The 20,858-nt window shown below is 40.2% G+C and overlaps 2 protein-coding genes and 1 long non-coding RNA gene across 3 annotated transcripts in view; 1 reads left to right on the top strand and 2 right to left on the bottom strand.

Moving 5' to 3' along the window:
• Positions 1-5,055, bottom strand: part of usp44 (ubiquitin specific peptidase 44) — a 12,616-nt gene extending 7,561 nt beyond the window's left edge. The window contains exons 1-2 of the mRNA XM_008400476.2: positions 4,972-5,055; positions 825-2,533 (exon numbers count right to left, since the gene is read on the bottom strand). Coding sequence (XP_008398698.1) covers positions 825-2,363 — 1,539 coding nt within the window. The 5' untranslated portion in view covers positions 2,364-2,533; positions 4,972-5,055. The remainder of the gene's footprint in view (positions 1-824; positions 2,534-4,971) is intronic.
• LOC103459150 (uncharacterized) overlaps positions 1-20,858 on the top strand; it is a 43,161-nt gene that overhangs the window by 2,243 nt on the left and 20,060 nt on the right. The window lies entirely within an intron of this gene.
• Positions 14,319-20,858, bottom strand: part of ntn4 (netrin 4) — a 30,549-nt gene continuing 24,009 nt past the window's right edge. Inside the window, exons 6-10 of the mRNA XM_008400477.2 lie at positions 18,969-19,182; positions 18,083-18,177; positions 17,768-17,836; positions 15,951-16,124; positions 14,319-15,161 (exon numbers count right to left, since the gene is read on the bottom strand). Coding sequence (XP_008398699.1) covers positions 15,022-15,161; positions 15,951-16,124; positions 17,768-17,836; positions 18,083-18,177; positions 18,969-19,182 — 692 coding nt within the window. The 3' untranslated portion in view covers positions 14,319-15,021. The remainder of the gene's footprint in view (positions 15,162-15,950; positions 16,125-17,767; positions 17,837-18,082; positions 18,178-18,968; positions 19,183-20,858) is intronic.

Below are 20,858 nucleotides of genomic sequence, written 5' to 3'. Positions count from 1 at the left end.
CTGATTAATGCTGGTTCTGATTGGCCAACTGATTAATGCTGGTTCTGATTGGCCAGCTGATTAATGCTGGTTCTGATTGGATGTTTCTGACTGAGCTGAGTAATTCTGCAGAACCGGGAGGAGGCAGAGGAGAATGATTTTTTTTTTTTATTTTAAGAGATTATCTGTCTTAGTGAAAGTTGTAATCATGTAAAATAATTATTTTGTTTAAGTTACAGCTGCAGCTTTAAGCAGATGTTCGGTGTGAGAGTTCACTGTCTGGTGGATGTTGAGCGGTGCTACGTCTGTGAAATATTACTGCCAGTAGCGCGTAGCGGCAGTTCAAAGTGAGGGCAGAACCAGCGTCTTACACCCCGGCTTGTTGACTTAAATAATTTTTCGGGTTGTTTAGCTTTCTGACCGTGATGCTAATCCGGGTGAGTGTTGACAATTGCTTTACCTGCTGTCTAATGACTTTGTTTTTCCTGCATTGAGCCTCAATGTAGCCAAACTCTGTCAAGTGCTTGTTTTTTAAATTGTGTATTGGATTCATTGTGTTGATGCATTTTGACGTGCTTCACCGTGAGGTGTTTTTCCGCAACTCTTAACTCGAAAAAATCCGATCTGTGTTACTCAGATGATCATAAAACGATCAGACGGACGTCGCTTTACGGCAAAAAAACCCCAATTGATTTGGGTCACTTCAGGCTGCAGTGTGAACGTAGCCTTAGTCACTAAATGCATCTGTGTAGCTTAGAGCAAAAGCTGGATGACAGGGCTAAAGGTGTGTGTGTGTGTGTGTGTGTGTGTGTGTGTGTGTGTGTGTGCGCGCGTGTGTGTCGTACCTGGCTGAGAAGCTGGCCGTGGAAGATGGTATTGACGACGCTCAGAACCTGCTTGATGAGGCGTTTCTGTGGGACTCCGGCCGTGTTGGTGTGCTTCCCGGTGCTCTCCAGCTCCTGCTGCACCTTGTCCAGCAGTTCGCACAGGAACTCTTGCGCGTCCTGCTGGGCGTAGCCCCTGAACGCGGGGATCAGCTGCCACACAGAGTGCAGCATGGCAAAAGGCGAGACCAGCGCCCACTTGCCGGACCACATGACCTGGAACAGGGTGTGCAACTCGTGGCAGAGGGAGATGTGCTTGGAGCTGGGCTCTTTGGGTTGGATCAGCTCCATGCTGCGACCACGCGACGCCCCGCCGCTCAGCCCCGACGTTGATTGGAGCCCCTTTCTCTGAGAGAGGGGAAACTGGGTCGTGGTTTTCACCGTCAACTGGCCGTGGACGGCAGACGCCAACAGCTCCAGCGCCTGGGTCAGGTCCAAGCGCAGAAAGCACTCCCTGAAAACGTGCAGATGGCTTAAAACCTGCAGGATGGAATTCATGTAGCAGGTGTTCCCCAGATTCCTCAGACCCGTCACGCCGGGAGTGACGGTGGGACGCCGTTTGAAAGGCGAGCCTTCCTGCTTGCTGCTCTGCCGGCGGCGGACCGGCGTCTGGGCGCCACGGGACGAGGATGGCATAGTTCTGGGCTTAGATTTGGGGTTAGAGGAACGTCTCTGGGATTTGGGGCAAGGCGGGGACTTTTTCGTCCGACCGGCTTTCTTAGGCGCCGCAGCGGAAGGACTTCGAGTCCGTGACCTGCGAGATCGAGACGAGGCCGTTTGACTTTTTCTCTTCTTGCGACTTTTCTGAACCGTCGGCGCGATGGTCGCATCCACGACTCTCTGGCTCTTCCGACGCAGACGTCGGCTCTTTCTGATCGGAGTGTTCTCCAGTACCTCCTGCAGCTGCCGCTTTAGAACACGCCGCCTCTCCCTGGCCTCCCGTTTCTGCTCTTCCTCTTCCTCCCTCCTCCTCTCCTCTTCCTCTCTCCTCTTCCCACAATCGGTTAAACTAAACCAGAGGCGGAAGATGCGTCCGATGAGGGCCCGGCGGCGATGCCAGAGGGCGGTAAACATTCGGTCCTCGTCTCTCAGCTGCAGCTCGCTGGCGCCGCATGGTATGAGGGCGTCCGATCCGAAGCTAGCCGAGCGCAGGGTTCGCCCACTGCGCGTTGTGACCTCATAGCGCTGGCTCTGGATGGCGCTGAGGGTGCTGCGGAGTAGCTTCAGATCCCCAGTGGCGTTGTCGTTCAGCACATAGTCGTCACACAAGTAGCAAAACACATACAGCTCGTTAACCTCCATTGCCAGCGGGTGGCGCTGCTGCTGGAAGTGCTGGAGAGCATGCTCCTCGATGTAGCGGCCGCATGCCACATGCGCGCAGCCCAGGCAGGCCCAAATAGACTCGGTGGTGTTGCAGTCCACGCAGTGCCACTTCTGGGGGTTGAGGATGGAGTGGTCTGGGGCCAGGCGCAGCCGCCCTACGTGTTTACACCTGTCCATCACACAGGCCTGCCGGCCGGCCGGGCACACCACCTGCGACAGTCAACGCCTGACTGTGGGTTCGTGTGCGAGGCAGAGAGCGCGTGTGTCGCTTTCAAATTAGCCTCATATTACCATGGTGACCACAGTGAGCGGAGAAATGGGAACATCCCAGGACATGGTTGTGGTTTCTGGAAGAGAAAAAAGCTGCATCTAATCTGTGCTGAAGGTTTTATCAACCCAAAATAAAATAAAACACAGTAAACACAACTGACAGGGGGCAAACAAACTCTAACATTACATTTTAAAAATTAACCAACTTTTCAGTAAATAAGAGTTTACTTTGTGCTTTCAAACAGTTTAGAAAAGCAACATTCTACTATAGAGCCGTTTAACCAACCATAGAGCTGAAATGATTCATCTGAATAACGGATTATTGAAGTAACTGTCAGCTAATTTTGTAATCCATTAATCATTTTATGTGTTTACAGACTCAAACTGTCAATTACTGAAAGAACAAAACATTCAGAGCAGTAATTGAATTAAAACTGTACAAAAAATATAAACATTTTCTACTTAAGATATATATATATAAAAAAAACCTTTTGTCTTCAAATGGGTTGTACCTAAAACTTATTAAGTTGGAGTTTTAGATTTGGCTGGTTCAGATTCTGTGAAATAAAATCTATTATTAAGCACCTTTTGCTATTCAATTATTTATCAGTTAATAATTTAGCCTTCCTTGTAAAAAGTGGGGGGGGGAAGCATATTAGCTCTACTTTTAGCCAGCTGACCAGCAGTGTGCAGCAACAGTTACACAGTCTGTGCTTCATTAGCTCAATGAAGATAAAGCGCAAAAATATTCAGAATCTTTAACGACTTGTGTTTTTAAGTGATCCTTTAAATTAAAAAATTAACATTCTATGATGAAAGATTCTCGATTGATGGAAAATAATCTTGTATATTTTGGAATTTAAAATCCGACCCAGACCTAAAATAGCCAGTTAAACTTGGATGTGAAACATCAACCTAAACCTTTTCTATAAATAGTAACAGAAACACAAACTCACTGAGCCCAGAGACACAAACGGCATTAGAGCGGCATGAAGTAGCACTTCCTGTTCTGAGCTTATATCGGTGTTTTAGTTGTAGATATGCTTAATAAACATGTGGTGTTAGTTTCAAACCACTTTTAAGTGTAATTAAACAATCATTCTGGAAATATACTTGAATAAATCTCTTCTTTTTCAAAACTACAACCTATAAAAATACTCAGTCAGAACGCTGGGCATAAAAAAAATCTGAAATTGGCATCAGTAAAAACCTGACATTTCTGGTTATAATGAGGATGTTGAAATTTCCACACCGAGGAAATCATCACATGTTCTCATCTGTCCTCTGCACTGTTAATCTCCTGCATAAATCCCTCAAGGAAAAGCGATTTCTTCATTTATGGACAGTGTGTGACTCACTCAGTTGTTGTTCTGACTAGATCAGGAAGAAATCTTGCACACGTCAACACTCTACAACAGCATTGGATTAACTAAATTAAACTGGGCTCTTTCTGACTTATTAAAACTACAGAACTCTTCAACTTTATGAGACTATCACTTTTCGATCTACAGTAACAAACGTGCTGTTTGGTCTGAATAAGTCTATTACATGTTTATTAACTCATAATATTCTGGTGTTAATCCTTCCTCAGGGAAAATCTTTTATTTTGACAAACAGCTCTTTAAACGTTTGCAAACTTTCCGTACTAAAAAGTTTATATGCAAATCACAGATCATAAAAGCTAAAACGACTCTTGTACATGGACTCGAGTCGATAATTGCGCTTGTTTACCTTTTTATAGTGCAGGAGTGGGCGTGTTTATTCATTTATTCGTTAAACATCAAGGACTATGCAGTAATGTAATATATTTGATTTTCTTAAGATGTATACACTTATAGCTGCAACAGAACATTCACTTAATATATTAAAATAACGGTGGTATAATTTAGCATTAAGAGTCGTGATTGTTCAGAGAGCCAGCCAGGATTTATCAGCGAGTTAGCGCGCTTTACCAGGGTTGTCCTTGTGGTTGCCTGGTCTGAACGTGAAGCTTCACTGTTGCATGAATGCATAATAAATACGACCCAACTGAAGACAACCATTAAACCGTAAAAGAAACAACAATTAATTTCACATCAGCATGAGAATGTCTTCTGTTTTATTATGCTAATATTTTAAAAAGTGGTACATTCCCAGTTGCTAACTTGAGCCAGCCAGCTAGCTACGGCTAACCCGAGATCTCTGGGATTTATAAGACAAAATATAAACCTAGAGACTCATCAAACACGAGAAACAACACCGTCGATCAATTTAAACTTAAATTGGAGTTTATCCACAGCTTCCGGTGCATATTATTCCTGTTCTCAGATTTGTGATTAAGAGATTAGTGAGCTGCTAATTTTAGCCTAGCATGCTAACTAGCCTTAGCAAGCCGGGTTGATATCCCAACTAATTCACGCGTTATCCGAACCGCTGTTCACGGTGTCCGTCGGGACTTTCCACCAACTCCCAGATTATGATCAAACACAGTTCTCATGGACAAGACAAGTCATTATTTTAAAAGGACGCATCTTACCGAGGCTCCTCTTCACGGTTTACTCCTCTGTTTCTAAAATGTTCGCCATCTTGTCAATCCCTGTCGCGTGGTGTTAGTTCGAGCGCGTCCACGAGACGTGACGTTTTTGTTGTTGTTTATATTGTTGCGGGTAGTTTATTACTATTTAGTTATCATTTACAACCAAACGTGTCACATTCACCTATTCATTGGCTTTCTTCAGTTTGACAGCTTCAAAATATTCTTACGTATCTTGATGAATTTATTAAACACCAAATTTGGATTTATTAAAATAATTATTTTTATGAAATAATTTCAGAGGAATTCATTTACAAAAGAGAAGAATATCACCACAGGTATATACGTGTTATATATCTTCTATTGCGTGTTTATTACTCTACATTTAATATGTGCTTATCAAAAATCACAACTCTTACTGACACGACAGATGTGACCAACTTTAATCGCTAGAGGGAGCTGTTGCAATAATTTTGAATTGTGTCAAACCCCGAGTTAAGCAAGTCTGTAAAACGAATGCAATATCGTTCTTTGTTTTGCCTAGTTAAACCAGACATTTTTACCTGCCAAGTTCCAAATTTTTTTTGGTATGAAATCGAAAAACTGGACCTTCAGCTGGAAGCAAAAAAAATATAAGTTTATTATTTACAATTCAATCCACAGCGTGGATTTTCCAGATCTTGATTTTAGATAAAGATGATGGACAAATATGGACTTTGAACATCCAAGTCTGGAAAAGTCGACAAAACTCTGGTCCATCCTTTCAGTTTTTCTTTCTTTTTACAGTAAAAGCCTGACATCATTGAAACAATTGAAAGACATTTTTATTAAAATCTGTTTCAGGTAACACAGTGATGTCACTTTCCAGGACGTAACATGTGTGTTTATTATCTGTTGGCTTGTGTTCCTGTTTGTGCACCTTCAGGGTTTCTGAGCTACTGTAGGATGCAGGTGCAGAGCTTCATGCTGGCTAATGGGGGCTGCATGGTGGTAGTCACCATCTAGATCCCATCAGTGCAAAGAAAACATCAGTACGTCATCTGTGATTGCAGGAAACGGTGCAATACAATAACTGTGCATAAATATATAAAATCTTTCTCTGCGTGTTTCTGTAGAGGCTCAAAGGCAGGAGTTAGGTTTCATCCAGGAAAGTTTGCTTGAAGGCTCGTGCTTTTCATCTCAACACATGCTCCTTGATTGCATGTGAGGAATCCCTCTCATGTTCTGATTAGTGGGGAACTGATCCATTCAAACCTTGTTAAATCCTCCTGTGAGAGTGGGGGGAGAGTGCAGATTAAGGAGCGTTTGTGACTTGGAGAAAGAGGTATGTGTTGATGTACCATGCAACGCCTGTGAATCATCTCTAATGTTTTTTCTCCCTTAATGTCTCCGGGCAATAACTGCTTTCATGTCCGCACACGCAAACCCTCGTTCCCTCGCGTGTTCGTTTTATGCACCCTCCTCATAAACACTTTATTCACTGTTATTTAACTGCTAAAGATCTTGTGAGATGAAGCACATTAAGTAATTTAGCGTTAATATTTCAAAGGATTTTCACTACTGGCGCAATGAACAGATTTCTACTCCTTGTTGTGGTTCGCCTGCTTTGCCTTTACAGAACATCTAATCTCATTCAGCGTCACGATTTTCTCAGGAAACCTTGTTTTCAGTTAGCAGGCTGAGAAAACCTGCTGTACTCAATATTTTCAGCACCAAACAGCAGAAATGATAGTCAAATGTAGATTTTCCCATGAGCTGGTGAAGATTTCCAGTCGCACCTTAATGCCAAACGTATTGGAAGATATAGATGGATAACATCAATCTTCACAGTGCAAACCAAGATGTTTCTGTTAAATTGGATAAATATGCATTTCTTGTTAGTGGATTACACAACGCAGATGAGTCAAAAATAAAAATATTTTGACAGCATATCAGGAAAAGAGCTTCATGTAACAGTGGAGCATGGAAGAGGAAGTGTGATGGTTTGGGCTGCTTTGCTGCAGCAGATCATCATAAAAACCAACATGAATTATTCTGGGTATCAGAGAGAACTGAACCTGCAACGTGACAATATTTTGTTGATTTGGAGACTTCTTTTAGCATTTTGCGGTCCGCTTTAAAGGTTAACACACTGCAAAAAGACAGTTTTATCAAATATTTTTGTCTAGTTTCTAATCCAAACATCTTAGCACACTTGAAATAAGACAAAACTAACTTACAAATAGAACTTACAAGTAGATATTTCCTTAGTATTGATAAAAAAAATTGCTAATCCCACTAGCAGATCCTTTCACTTACAAGAAATTTATAAGTGTGAAATATGTTAACGAATTATTGACTTAAAATAAGCTCCTGCATCTTGTTAAAAATGGTACTTGTAAGTCAATTTAGTCTGATTTAAAGTGCACTAAAATATGTGCAACAGAAAATAGACAAAAATACTTGGTTTGATTTTCAGGTTTTGCAGTGCAGTCGGTCTGAATCTACTCCACTTGTAAGTTTTCTGAAGTTTAAAGATTTTTTTTTTTTTTGAAGATTCAAAAGGGCGTTCATTTTCACTTCAGCAGTCAGGAGAACACAAAACTAAAGGTCAAAGGTTTCAAAATGTGCACCTGATGCCATACATCAGTCTGATTTTTAGCCATTTCTCTGCTTTACTTGCATTTCTCAGTGTTGATGAAATCGATAATGCACGCCAGTCTATCCAAGTATGTTGGAAAACACGCAGGTCGCTGTAGGTTGTCCTCATCTTTTCCACTCGGATGTCTAAACAACAGCGATGTGCATTGAAAGTCGGGGAACGCTCGGCGCGTACCGTTTCTCCCAGACACCTGGACCTCATAAAGATAAAAATAAAAGCACGCCCACATGTGTGAAACAGGCAACATGTTTTCATGTTTCGCTGGGCTGGTGCTTCCAGAGAAAGGAAGCCATTCCGGTGGTTTCACGGTGGTGTTAGCGCAGCTGGATACGCCGCTGGTTTTGTGGGGGGCTAAAACACAGGTGCAGGTGAAGCCAGAGGAAATGCTGCAGAGCCTGTAAACAAACACGCCTCCTGTAAAAATGTCCTCCCCTCTCTCTGCGCAGTCAGGCTGGATGTTGCCGTTGGATGCATGACTTCTTGTCTATTATTATAGTTCTTTTTTGGTCTGAATAAACTGACGACGTCGGGATCTTGTTTTGTCACGTATGTAAAAATGATCAGCAGTTGTGTTTTGATCCCCATCCCTGTTCTGGCTTGCTCTTTCAACATTCCTCAAGTGTTTTGAACGTGAAGCCAGCGAGCTGTGATGTTTCTGAGGAATATTTTTCCTTAACTCGATTCACTGACTCGGTTTCCGATGCATAAATCTTCTCATTTCCTCTGTAAATGAATCACGACTGACGGGGTAATTCTGACCACATGACTCCCTGATCCAGCACACGTTTCCCTGTGACTATAGGAAGGAGAATAAATCCAGTCTTGGTGTATTTTCTGCTTCCAGAGCTCTGATTCTGGCTCCAGAAGCTCATGGTGGGAAATGTTCAGATGTTTAATGTGCTGGAAGGTTAATTATCGGGTCGAAGTTTTTTAACTTCCCATTTCTGAGTGAAGTTTATAACCTGAAACCTCCAGGGGAGAAAAATATTTATTTACTGAACTAATGAGGAAATTAGTTCAGTAAATAAACCTGAACTGAAAGGTTAGAGGAATGCTGGTAGGAGAACATCCATCCATCCAACCAAGCATTCATCCAACCATTCGTCCATCCATCCAACCGTCCATCATCCATCCAACCAACAAACTCTAATTCCATGCATCAATTCTGTTTTCCCACCGTCCATCTGTTTTTGTCCATCATCCTGTCCTTCCTTCTCTGATCACTGTACAAATATCTGCCCTAAATTCATAATTAATTTTTATATGTATACTTTGTACTTTGACCACTGCGACTCTGTGGCGACTAAAGATAAACGCATGGATGAGTTTCTCCAGATTTGTTCTTCAACATTTGTCCTTTAATCCTGGATATGTTCTTCAGGTGATAAAGGGCGGACTTTGTAATCGTCTTTATGTGTCTCTGAAGGTTCAGGACTTGAAGCCATCATTACGCCCAGATTTCAGCCTGCATCAGAGCACACAAGGGCCTACACAAAGTACTAATCTTAAACTTAAAGAGACTGAAAGCCGAAAGCTAACTGAGCTTCATCTATTTTGTAAAGAACTGGACGTCCTGCAAAGGACTTGATGATGTAATTACAGGAAATGGAGGTTTCTAACCTGGAACGATGTGAAAAGATTCCACGTTAGTATGTGTTTTTTTTCTACCTGTCGCTTCTTACATCCTGGATGCTGTTTGCAGCCGGTTTGGCGGCGTCCGTCTCGGTGCATAGTGGCTGGCTGTGAGGGGACGGGAAGGTGGGGGAGGTTATTGTCCCCCGGCCTCCAGGAGCTGCCACGCACTCCAGAGCCAACCGCAACACAAGAATGCTGCCGGGACAAAGGCCATAACTCCATTCTATAGCAACACAAGCGAGGCATTGTGTTCATACAGGCGTGCACACATGCATGCATTCGCCGTTACTACAATAACACAAAAACTATACTGGCGCGAACTATGCCAGAGGAGAACGCTAGCATGCCAAACACTCATTCATCAACTGGGTTCCCACAGCAGGCAACCCCCCGCTGGACATCTCCATCACAGGCTGAGAATGGCCAGTCAATCCTGGGACAATGGGCGAGCGAGCACGAGGGAGTGAGAGAGGAGGTCTGTGCTTGAATGTGTGTTTGCGGCGGCCTGTTGTGTCTGCTCCTCAAGGCCGGTTCCCACAAACACCTCCTTTGGTCTGATCCAAAGGTCTCCCCAGAGGGACATTTCAGGTGCTCTGCGCATGGAAGAACTCCTCTGTGTTTTTAAACTCCAGATTTGACGCTTTTGGTGAATAACTGCTGCTAGTTATTTGAAATTTCTTCTGTGTTGAATCCAGGAGCCACTGGATAAATGTCAGAAAATGATTAATGATGCCTTTAAACAGAACAGAAAACACTTCTTTTTCTGTGAAACTTTTATTTAAAACCTTTTCTTTCTCATGTGAACAAAAACAATTATTAGGGCTGAGACGATTAATTGTGATTAATTGATTATTGAAATAATCAACTAATTTAGTAATCCGTTAATTGGAGCATACAGACTCAAAAATTTAATTTCCTGAAAGGATAACTCACTCAGAGTAGTAATTAAGCCAAAAGTGTACTAAAAATATACATATTTTGCATTTAAGATGGAAAGAATCCTTTGTCAGTAGACATGTTTAACTCAAAGCCCCTTTAGTGGCATTTCACCTGGTTCAAATTCTGTAAAAAATAAATAAATGCAAAATGAAGCATATTTTGCTATATTATTATATTACTAAATAGTTAATCCAAAATAATCACCAGATCAGCCCTACACTGCAGATTCATCCTTAAAAATAATCAGCAGTAACCTGAAGGAATACTGTTATTGGATTTTAGATAATAAAATGCTTATTTTCAAATTCAGAAAATGGACCGAAGTGTTTTTTAATAAATTTTTTATAATATATTTTTTTGACCGATTAATCGATAGAATAATCAATTACTAAAATATGAGTTGCAGCCCAATAAATAATCTACACAGTTGGGAGCATTTTGTAGTGTATTTAATTGATTGAAGACAAATATTTAAACTACTGCTGTTTACTCATGAACTCATCTGGAGGTGCATATGAGAATGTATTAAAAATTATGTGGTAATAATAAAAACATTGTTTGGAAAAAAAACACCATTTATCATTTTAGAAAGACGTTTAGTCCCGTTATAAAAAATCTAGAAAAGTGCATTTTTCAGAATATCTCAGAATTGGGCATTCGGATTTTTGGGGTGAAATTGTAACGATTTCCTTAACACATTTAAATGTTTTCAGCTGAATAATCTGTTACTGTTGAATGTTTTAGCTCAGTTTGTCCAGAAAAGTTCTTATAAGCCATCCCAGATGTTGAGTATTTTCAGTAGAAGGTTTTTTCTTGCTGAGGTCTTTCCAGCTTGGCATTGTGGTAACTGTCCCAACCCAGCAAAACTTAAAGTCTTTATACTTCAACAATTATTAAGAAGTTTAGAACTTTTGGGGGAGGGGGGGTTTCTAGAAAATTTCAGACAATCTAAAAATTGTAGTTTTTTAAAGCAAATTTTTGACTCTACAACTCAGAAATTTCCTAGTTTTTCTAGAAAATCTCAAATTGATCTCAAAAATTTTTTTTTCCAGAAATTTACTCCATTTTGAACCGGTAAAAATGTGTAGTTATTCCATGAAGTGTATCATGCTGCAGAAATATGATGGATGGTGTGGAGGGGGACGCATGTTGTCTGCAGATATAGCAGGTTTGTTCTAATCTTTTCTTTCAGCATTCAGCCCATTTGCACTCATTCACCCTCCACCCTGCTGTCTGAAAACGGCTTACAGAAACCTCCAGCCACAAATCTTTAAACAGGTCAGCAAGTAGGAAATATGGCTACTAGAGGCTATCCGGCTGGTGAGGTGGACACAGGTGAATGACCTTTGACCCAGAGAGCCGCTCGACTCGCCAGGAATGTGTTCGCACCTTTCGGCCAAACGCGTCACGTCGCGAGCGGAAGACAAGCTCTCCGTCTAAACCCAAACAGAGTGCCGGTCGGGGGCTCTCTCTGTTATGGTTTACATTTTGCGGTGCGGTGCGACTGTACAGGAGACTGATGGATGACTGGATCTGAAAAGATGTGTGTGTGTGTGAGAGAGAGGATGGGTTGATAAGGATATTTTAGCCTAATTTATGTGAACTATTTCAAGGCCTGTGTGGTGAAATCCACTGCTGTTGAGCTGTGATTGTGTTTGGGGTTTTTGCTCTATACACAAATGCAAGCTCCCACTGACAAGAAGAGCTTTTTATAACCCAGATATGTTACTTCAGATTTTCTTCTGCATTTTAACTTCAAACTTCAAAGTACACTGCAAAAACAAAAAAATCCAAGTATTTTTTACTTTGTTTCGAGTACAAATATCTTTGTTCACTTGAAATAAGACAAAACTAACTTCCAAGGAACTTTTCAGAAAGATATAGAAGCTGTTTTAAGTAAATAATTCCTTAGTAATGATGAAAAAGTACTTGTTTCACTAGTGGATTGTTTCACTTATAACATGGGAAAAAGTTGTGGTAAAAATGAAATAATCTGCCAGTGAAACTAGTACTTTTTAAAATCAACATTAAGGAATTATTTACTTAAAACAGCTCCTGTATCTTTCTGAAAAGTTCCTTGTAAATTAGTTTAGTCTTATTTCAAATATACTAAGATATTTGCACTAGAAACAAGGCAAAAATACTTAATATTTTGTTTTAGCAGTTTATTTTAGTGAGATATTCTAACTAGCATTTTTGCAGCTTCTAACAGTGGGCCATGGCTCCCTCTTGAAATACGTTGGCCACCCTGCAGAATCATGTTCAGGTCATAGAAAGGCATTAATAAGCATCTTATTCAATCAAGACATAAACGTAAAACCCAATAAATGAATAAATACATTTCTAAAAGTAAAAATACAAAAAAATCTACTGACCTAATAATAAAACAGTTGCTTTTAACAATAAAAATACGGAGACATTTTAACTGAAAGTTGTTGTTTTTTTTCTAAACAACAACTTTAGGAAAAAACAAGTTTATGCTGCTGAAGTGTTTATTGAAGTGCTTTTTAATCTGCTGAAATACAGGTCCTTCTAAAAAAATTAGCATATTGTGATAAAGTTCATTATTATCCCTAATGTAATGATAAAAATTAAAGTGTCATATATTTTAGATTCATTGCACACCAACTGAGATATTTCAGGTCTTTTATTGTTTTAATACTGATGATTTTTGCATACAGCTCATGAAAACCCCAAATCCCTGTCTCAAAAAAATAGCATATTTCGTCCAACCAATAAAAGAATAGTCTTTTAATACCAAAAAAGTCATCTTTCAAATAATTATGTTCAGCTGTGCACTCAATACTTGGTCAGGAATCCTTTTGCAGCCTTCAATGCGGCGTGGCATGGAGGTAATCAGCCTGTGGCTCTGCTGAGGTGTTATGGAGCCCAGGATGCTTCAATAGAGGCCTTAAGCTCATCCAGAGTTTTGGGTCTTTCGTCTCTCAACTTTCTCTTCACAATATCCCAAAGATTCTCTATGGGGTTCAGGTCCGGAGAGTTGGCAGGCCAACAGTAACACCATGGTCAGTAAACCATGTACCAGTGGTTTTGGCACTGTGAGCAGGTGCCAGGTTGTGCTGGAAAATTTAATCTTCATCTCCATAAAGCTTTTCAGCATATGGAAGCATGAAGTGCTCCAAAACCTCCAGATAGCTGCTGCATTGACCCTGCCCTTGATAAACAGTGGACCAACACCAGCAACTGACATGGCTCCCCAGACCATCACTGACTGTGGGTACTTGACACTGGACTTCTGGCATTTTGGCATTTCCTTCTCTMCAGTCTTCCTCCAGACTCTGGCACCTTGATTTMCGAATGACATGCAAAATTTGCTTTCATCCAAAAAAAGTACTTTGGACCAATGAGCAACAGTCCAGTGCTGCTTCTCTGTAGCCCAGGTCAGACGCTTCTGCCGCTGTTTCTGGTTCAAAAGTGGCTTGACCTTTGACCTGGGGAATGCAGCACCTGTAGCCCATTTCCTGCACACRCCTGTGCAYGGTGGCTCTGGATGTTTCTACTCCAGACTCAGTCCACTGCTTCCGCAGGTCCCTCAAGGTCTGGAATCTGTCCTTCTCCACAATCTTCCTCAGGGTCCGGTCACCTCTTCTCGTTATGCAGCATTTTCTGCCACACTTTTTCATTCCCACTGAGGTGCCTTGATACAGCACTCTGCGAACAGCCTATTCGTTCAGAAATTTCTTTCTTGTGTCTTACCCTCTTGCTTGAGGGCATCAATGATGGCCTTCTGGACAGCAGTCAGGTCGGCAGTCTGACCCATGATGGCGGTTTTGAGTAATGAACCAGGCTGGGAGTTTTTAAAAGCCTCGGGTATCTTTTGCAGGTGTTTAGAGTTACTTTGTTGATTCAGATGATGAGGTTACCTGCTCGTTCAGAGAACCTTTTCATGATATGCTAATTTTTTGAGACAGGGGTTTTGGGTTTTCATGAGCTGTTTGCCAAAATCATCAATATTAAAACAATAAAAGACCTGAAATATTTCAGTTGGTGTACAATGAATCTAAAATATATGACACTTTAATTTTTATCATTGCATTATGGAAAATAAGGAACTTTATCACAATATGCTAATTTTTTGAGAAGGACCTGTAAAAGAGTTGGACCAAACTTGCAATAGGCTGGATTTATCCTTTAATATCACCATAAACAAAAAACAAAGAGGTGAGCGACAATATTTATAGAGATATATACAAATAATACTGTACATGGGCACAAAGGAGGGAAGAATAAGAGCATTTTGAGTCCAAAGGGGCGTATTAATATGAAATGAATCACATTATGCTGTGATGCAAACGTTAGTTGGTTTAAAACCTAAAACGACAGAGTTGGACTGAGCCTCACTCAGCCTCAGCCGGGGGGGAAATACATTCAGGTCTCCATTTGCTCTGATTTCATCACAGACACACCTGGACTGGCGAGGATTTAACCACCTGTCGTGGTTTTTATGGCTTGCTTGGCGTCGCTCCATGATGTGGAGATGTGATGCGTCCACTCCAGGCGCTGCTGCTTCTTCTCCTCCTCCTCTTCTTAGTGCGTCCGCATTGGCTTGGTCCATCTTAGGCTAAAGTGCTGCAGAGGAGGAAAAGCAGTTCTGCGCTTCTGGTGAAATCCACTTGTACTCGAACATAATCACGCAAGAGGAAGTTTGCACAGGTGCAAGGGAGACATTTCTTAATAAAAATACCTCCAGCAGTGGTATTATGCTGTCGGTAGACAACAGCAGAGAGATTGAGGGATTTGTTCATCGCGGTTCAGTCCCTCAAAAGCTGCTCCAACAGCAAAAGCAGGAAACTAGAAACTCCCCGCTCCGTTTCCGTCTACCAGTTGCAGTCTTTTTTTAGCAGCGCGAGGACTTTGCGACCCAAACTGGCCTTCCACGGCTTAACGAAGCTCTTCATGTTGACCAGGAGCCGACCCTGCTTACGGTCCAAGTGACCCGCCACCAAGTACTCCACACCTGTTGGATAACACAGTTAAAAAAGTCTTAAAAAGTTTTTTTTTCTGTTTTTAATGACTGAACAACTTTGTGTCCAAAAATTACTCTGATAGAAAATGTTTGTATTTTCTCACTGAGAGGGGAAAAGTCATTTTCCCTTTCAAAGATTCTTCTGTTTTTCTTTTCTTTTTTTTATCGCAGTTGAATATTTTAGATCACTAAGCAAATTTTACCAACCTCATGTGTAAACAATATCTGCTCCTTAAACCCAATAATTGTTTATACCGTTCTAGAGCAGAAACCATCATCAAGTGATGTGAAATGACTCCTTTATGTCACTGCAGGAAACTTTACCCACAATTCTTTGCTGAATTTTTAAAATTGAAAAACACTGGAGTTTTTTTTAAGCAATGAACAAACATCTCAATGGAAGTGAAGTCCAGACTTTGACTAGGTCATCATTCCTATACTTAAATTTCTTCTTTTGTTCTTAGCTCATGGTATGATGCTTTGCTTTTTTAGATCTCTTCAAACCAAGTTTAGTTTGTAAAGCATTTTTAATAAACTAATGAAATCATTTAAAACAGCTTTTTGTATTTATGTAGAGTTGGGTAGAAGTGTTGATCAGAGGACGCCACATTCTTTCAATCGAAGAAGCTAAATCTACAGTTTTCATTCCACTTCACTGGTATATGTTCATTTTATCACAAAAAAATCCTAATTAAGTGCATTGACTTGACGGTTTTAGCTTGTGAAAAACTAAATGAATGCTTTTGCATCTCGTTGTAAACTGCGGATCTTGAGTCTGACCTGGGTTCAGGATGGGGCAGGTGCAGCCCCGTGCCGTCCAGGACTCGGGGTAAAGCGTGACCTGACCTCTCTGTATCTTCAGCTTGGTGTTGTGGCTGAGGACCTTTTGAACTTTGGCCTCCACCTCGGCGTGAGAGCCTTTATCGTGGGCCGACAGCACTTTCACCTTTAGCACTGAAGGTCAAGAAGGAGAAAACAGATGCTGAAAGCAAAATACAAACTCCAGAGTCAGGACTGTTCTGCTTTCTCAAACAAATATTTCAATCTTAACTTTAGTAAAATAAGGGGATACATGGCTTTAAGTGAAAAATTTCAAGATATTACCACAACAGTTAGTAGAAACTAGTGTGAGTTTAAACACTAGATCATTTAATTTATGGGTTATGACCAAGCAATTGAAAAATAAATCACTGCACTTCAAGTTTAGAAGTTGGAAAGCAAACTCTGGCGTGATAAAAGGCAAAAGACAACTGTGAAGTAAACAGAAAACACAAGAAGCATAAAATAATGGCTGTGAAAACAAACAATTCAGTAAATTAAAACCCATATTTTTACCACATCAGAGGGTAAAATAAAAGTAGCTTCTATTTGCTGCAGCTGTTACAAAATGACAAAAGAATATTTTTTTGAAAGCATAAATTGAAAATGTGTAATTAGCTAACACCTCTTGTGGCAAAAAAAAAGAACTGAGATAATTTAGTTTTTAAGAGATTTAAAGGCGCTCTTCTTATAATTCACCTCTCAGAAAATGAACATTTGAGACAAAAATGTAACTTCAATAGCTAATTCTGGCTGCATTCAGATAGGAAATATTGTTTCTACTCCAAGTTCTTTAAATAGCTCCCACCAGAGCCCTTTAAATTAAAGTCACCATATTTTTTTTTTTACATTAAACCGGGTTTGTAAAGTTAAAATACTGAAATTTGCTGCATGTGCTAATCGCTTACATATAAAGATGCAAGTGGAAAGTTGAGAGAGCTGATCTGTTATCAAATTTAGTAAGACAGATTAACTTCTATGCTGATGATTCTGCGATGTTTAGCACAGTGTGCTTTGAGATTCATTTAAACTTTAAAACTTGTATTCTTGCATTTGTTTGTCTGCTTAGTCAGACTTAATTACTGGCACATCTATTAAAGAAGGTATTCCTGCTCTCTACTTTCACATACATAGATTATAGATTGATTCCCAGTTACTTCCAGTTATATCTCAGGCATTTTCTATCTTTTTTCAGGACAATAATCTCTGTATTCCTAACACATAATCAAACAATCCAGGTATTTGAATTGTTCTGCCTCACCCTAAATGTCCTTATGTGAATATTTAAGCTGTTTTTGTGTGATTTGGTAATTCCAGACACCGAAACAAATGTAGTTTTACCAGTAAACCTAATTAGGGCTGAAAAGATGAATCAATTATAGAAATAATCGTCAACTAATTTAGTAATTAACTGGAATATACAGACTCAAAAAAGGCCACTTGCAAAAAGAAAACAAATTCATTGCAATAATTAAGTCAAAACTGTACAAAATACATTTTGCATTTAAGATGAAACCACATTTGTCTGCATATATGTTTTACTCAAAACTCCTTAACTTGTGTAATTTAGCTTCAAATTCACCAAAAGAATGCTGTACTATTGAATTCTATGCAGTAAAATATTTGTTTTCTTGAACTGAATGAATTTGTTTGCATGTTACCTAATATTAAGGCTTTTAACCAATTAATCGTTAGCTGCAGCGCTAGCATTAATTTACATTAGTCTGGTTGTGTTTGGACCCTGATGACGGGTCAGAGGTGGATGCTTGAGTTCTTACCATATGCATAGTTCATGGTGCAGAAGAGTTTACTGTTGGTCAGCGTTTGCTCTTTGCACTCGCACTTCTCTGCAGGGAACAGACACAGGCACCGATTTGTAACATAATCAAATAACTTGCATGTGTGGCGTGTTGCTGTGAGGTCTTGGACAGCGCATGTCCTGCCAGTGAGGAATGTGGCTGTAAATGCTGCAGCTTACAGGGAGTCACTGATGAGAAAAGGAGCATTTTTCATTCTCTCATCTATCTGAAAGCTTTTACGGCGTAAATGTTCATGTCTGATTCACTGGGCTGTTGTGAAAGGATGAATCTCACCTGAGTAGTGGAGAGCAGAAAATAGTTCATGTGGGCTGAAGATCCTGACTGGTTCACTTGAGTTTCCATCCAGGCTGTATATTTCCAGATCGGAGCTGCAATGGAATATCACACATTTAAAACTGAATCTGTACGGCTGGAAAATATAGGTGGTAGCGCCCTGAAAATCTCCAAATGTAAAGTTCAAGTGAGAATGTTACTTCATGTCAGCTGGCGTTTGGTTAGATAAAACTTTAAGAAACTAGAATTTGGTCAACAAGTTTGAATTTATATCAAAGTTTCTGCCAGAACCACACACACTGTTAAATGTCTATTGTTTACTTTCATTCTTTTACAGTAAAATTGTGATTAAGTCAGTAAAACTGTATTAAAATAACGATAAAATTGTAGTTACAGTAAAACTGTAACAAAATCTGAATATTTCACTACAACCATAGTAAAATTGTGATAGAATTACAATAAGACCAATAAAATCACAGTAAAATGTCCATAGTTACAGTAAAGCTGTAATAAAGTTAAATTACATGAAGGTTACTGTAAAAATTACAGCTGTTATCCCTGCTGCCAGTAATTCACTGTAGATTATACAGATATTTTACAGTGCAGCCATCAACATGCATCTGTTGTAATTCTGGTTGGATGTTTAACTGGGTTTTTTATTAGAACATTTTGTAGCATTTGTTTAAATTGTGTTTTCCTTCTTGGCTTGTTACCATTCACAGCATTTAAATTCAGCAATTCCTCATTGCAGAGTAACGTCTGCTCAGTCATGTTGGATTGTCTGAACATCAATTTAAAGCTTTATCACTGATTGGATTGTAGATCTGGGCTTTGACTAGACCACTCTAACACATGAATATGCTGATTTTCGTCTTTTATTACTTACCCGTACATGCAGTCCCCAGTAAATGGGTCACAGTCTCCTGCACAGTCACATGGGCGACAGCCGTACTCATGAAAGCCCCAGTATCCCACCATGCACCTGTCACACTGCGCTCCGCCGACGCCAGGTTTGCAAATGCAGTTTCCGTTGGAAGGGTCGCACAGAGAGCCGTCAGTGACATGAAAAGGCATGGAGCCCATTGGGTGGCAGCTGCATGCTGAAAAATGAGAAAAGTTCGATACATTTTGATGCACAGACTACGACAAAAACTAAATCTAGAGCAAAAATGGATAAAATGGTAAAAAAATATGTTTATTTGCAACAACTTGGCGCTAAATACAAAGTCTGAAGGTCTTTTAACTGCATTATAATAATTTACGACCATCGGTTAGACGTTTTATCATTCAACAGTTGCACTATTGTTTGTCTGGTGTGGTAGGAGACAAAGCTCTCTATCGTTTTCTTATCCAACAAGCGTTTGTAGTTCATTTTTATGACATGATAACCAACACAAACTGCTCTCTTTGAACTGAAAAAAGCTTTCTGAGTGTCTGTCCAAAACCTAAATACCAGCCAACATTTGTCCAAGGACAAAAACTCTACACAAACATTACGACTCTCCCTCTCTTTCCCTCGCGTCGCCTAATTGCGCGCTGATGTGGTGTTCTTTAAACAAACTCCAAAAGCAATATTTTTATGTCAACATTGTGACGTCCACCCAGGTTTTTACTGGCAGTTTGAGAAAAACTTTAGTGTGCTGGGATTTTTTGGGAGCAGAGAGGATGCCAGGCCTGCTGCATAAACCTGTTCTTATCTGGAGCCTGGAGAAAGGGACATGAAGACGGTTTTCTGAGGAAGTTTCTCTCCGTAAAAGTTGATTGTAGTTGCCTTGGTAGGAACGGGCTTCTGCTGTAAACCTAGAAGGCTTTTGTTGCACTAAAATTGGAGAAGATTGGTGTTTGGTTGTTGTAACCGTGTTACTTTAAAGAGTGACTAAATTCCAGATAAGCTGTATAAATTGGTCCTTGGGGGTACTATCTTTATTTTACTGTGCAAGTTGGGATGTTTTCATGTAAACCTGCTCAATTCTGCAATGCTTGGTTAAAAAAAACAAGAAGTGTTAGTGCTTCCCTCTTTGGGTTGAAATGTGGCTACTGCAGTTGAATTTTCCTATTGGTCACAATACAGGGTTACACCTAATGTATTGTAAGCCTGGCGGACCACCAGGCTTAGCACTGCTTTATTTATTTAAGGTTCTGTAAAATGTTTGCATTTTTAAAACTTTATAGTTGATGTTCAGGTGTTATTCTTCCAATCTTTCAATAGCACATATTTACCAAGTGATATTTTCAAATTTCTCGTCAACTCAAACATTTTTTAACTCAAAAACACGACGGGCTGCTGGATGAATGACTGCTGAGTACCATAACCAGCGGGTTCAGCAAGTTCTCTGGGGGACACTTGCAATGGTAGAGCGTAGTTGATGTCTGTCAAACCTGGAAATTAGCAGTAATCTGGTTTTTGATGGATCATAGAGATCTGATTGTCCAGTCCACATATGTTTTGCAGATCTTGAGAAAACTTTACCAAAGTATTGGGGCGCTGCAGTCTTTTTATGCTGATCTGTGTAATTTCTGTGTAACCAAACCAAAATACGTCAAAATGGTCTAAAAGCAGAGGAGCTTGGTTTGGTCTTGGTTCCTCCAGGGATGCCCCTTGTTTCTGTGGTGTTCATGGAGAGAAGGTTATATATTTTGGGAATGTCAACGTCTCAAATTGACTATATTGTCCTTGTTGGTCTTCAAGCCATGTACACTAATTGTGAAGCAACCTGTATGATAGTCAGCCACTCATATGGTTTTCCGAGTTGTGGATGACTTTATCTCAAGTTAA

Source organism: Poecilia reticulata, linkage group LG23, assembly GCF_000633615.1.
Source record: "Poecilia reticulata strain Guanapo linkage group LG23, Guppy_female_1.0+MT, whole genome shotgun sequence".
Lineage (NCBI taxonomy): Eukaryota > Metazoa > Chordata > Actinopteri > Cyprinodontiformes > Poeciliidae > Poecilia > Poecilia reticulata.
This window is presented reverse-complemented; position numbering and strand designations above follow the sequence as displayed.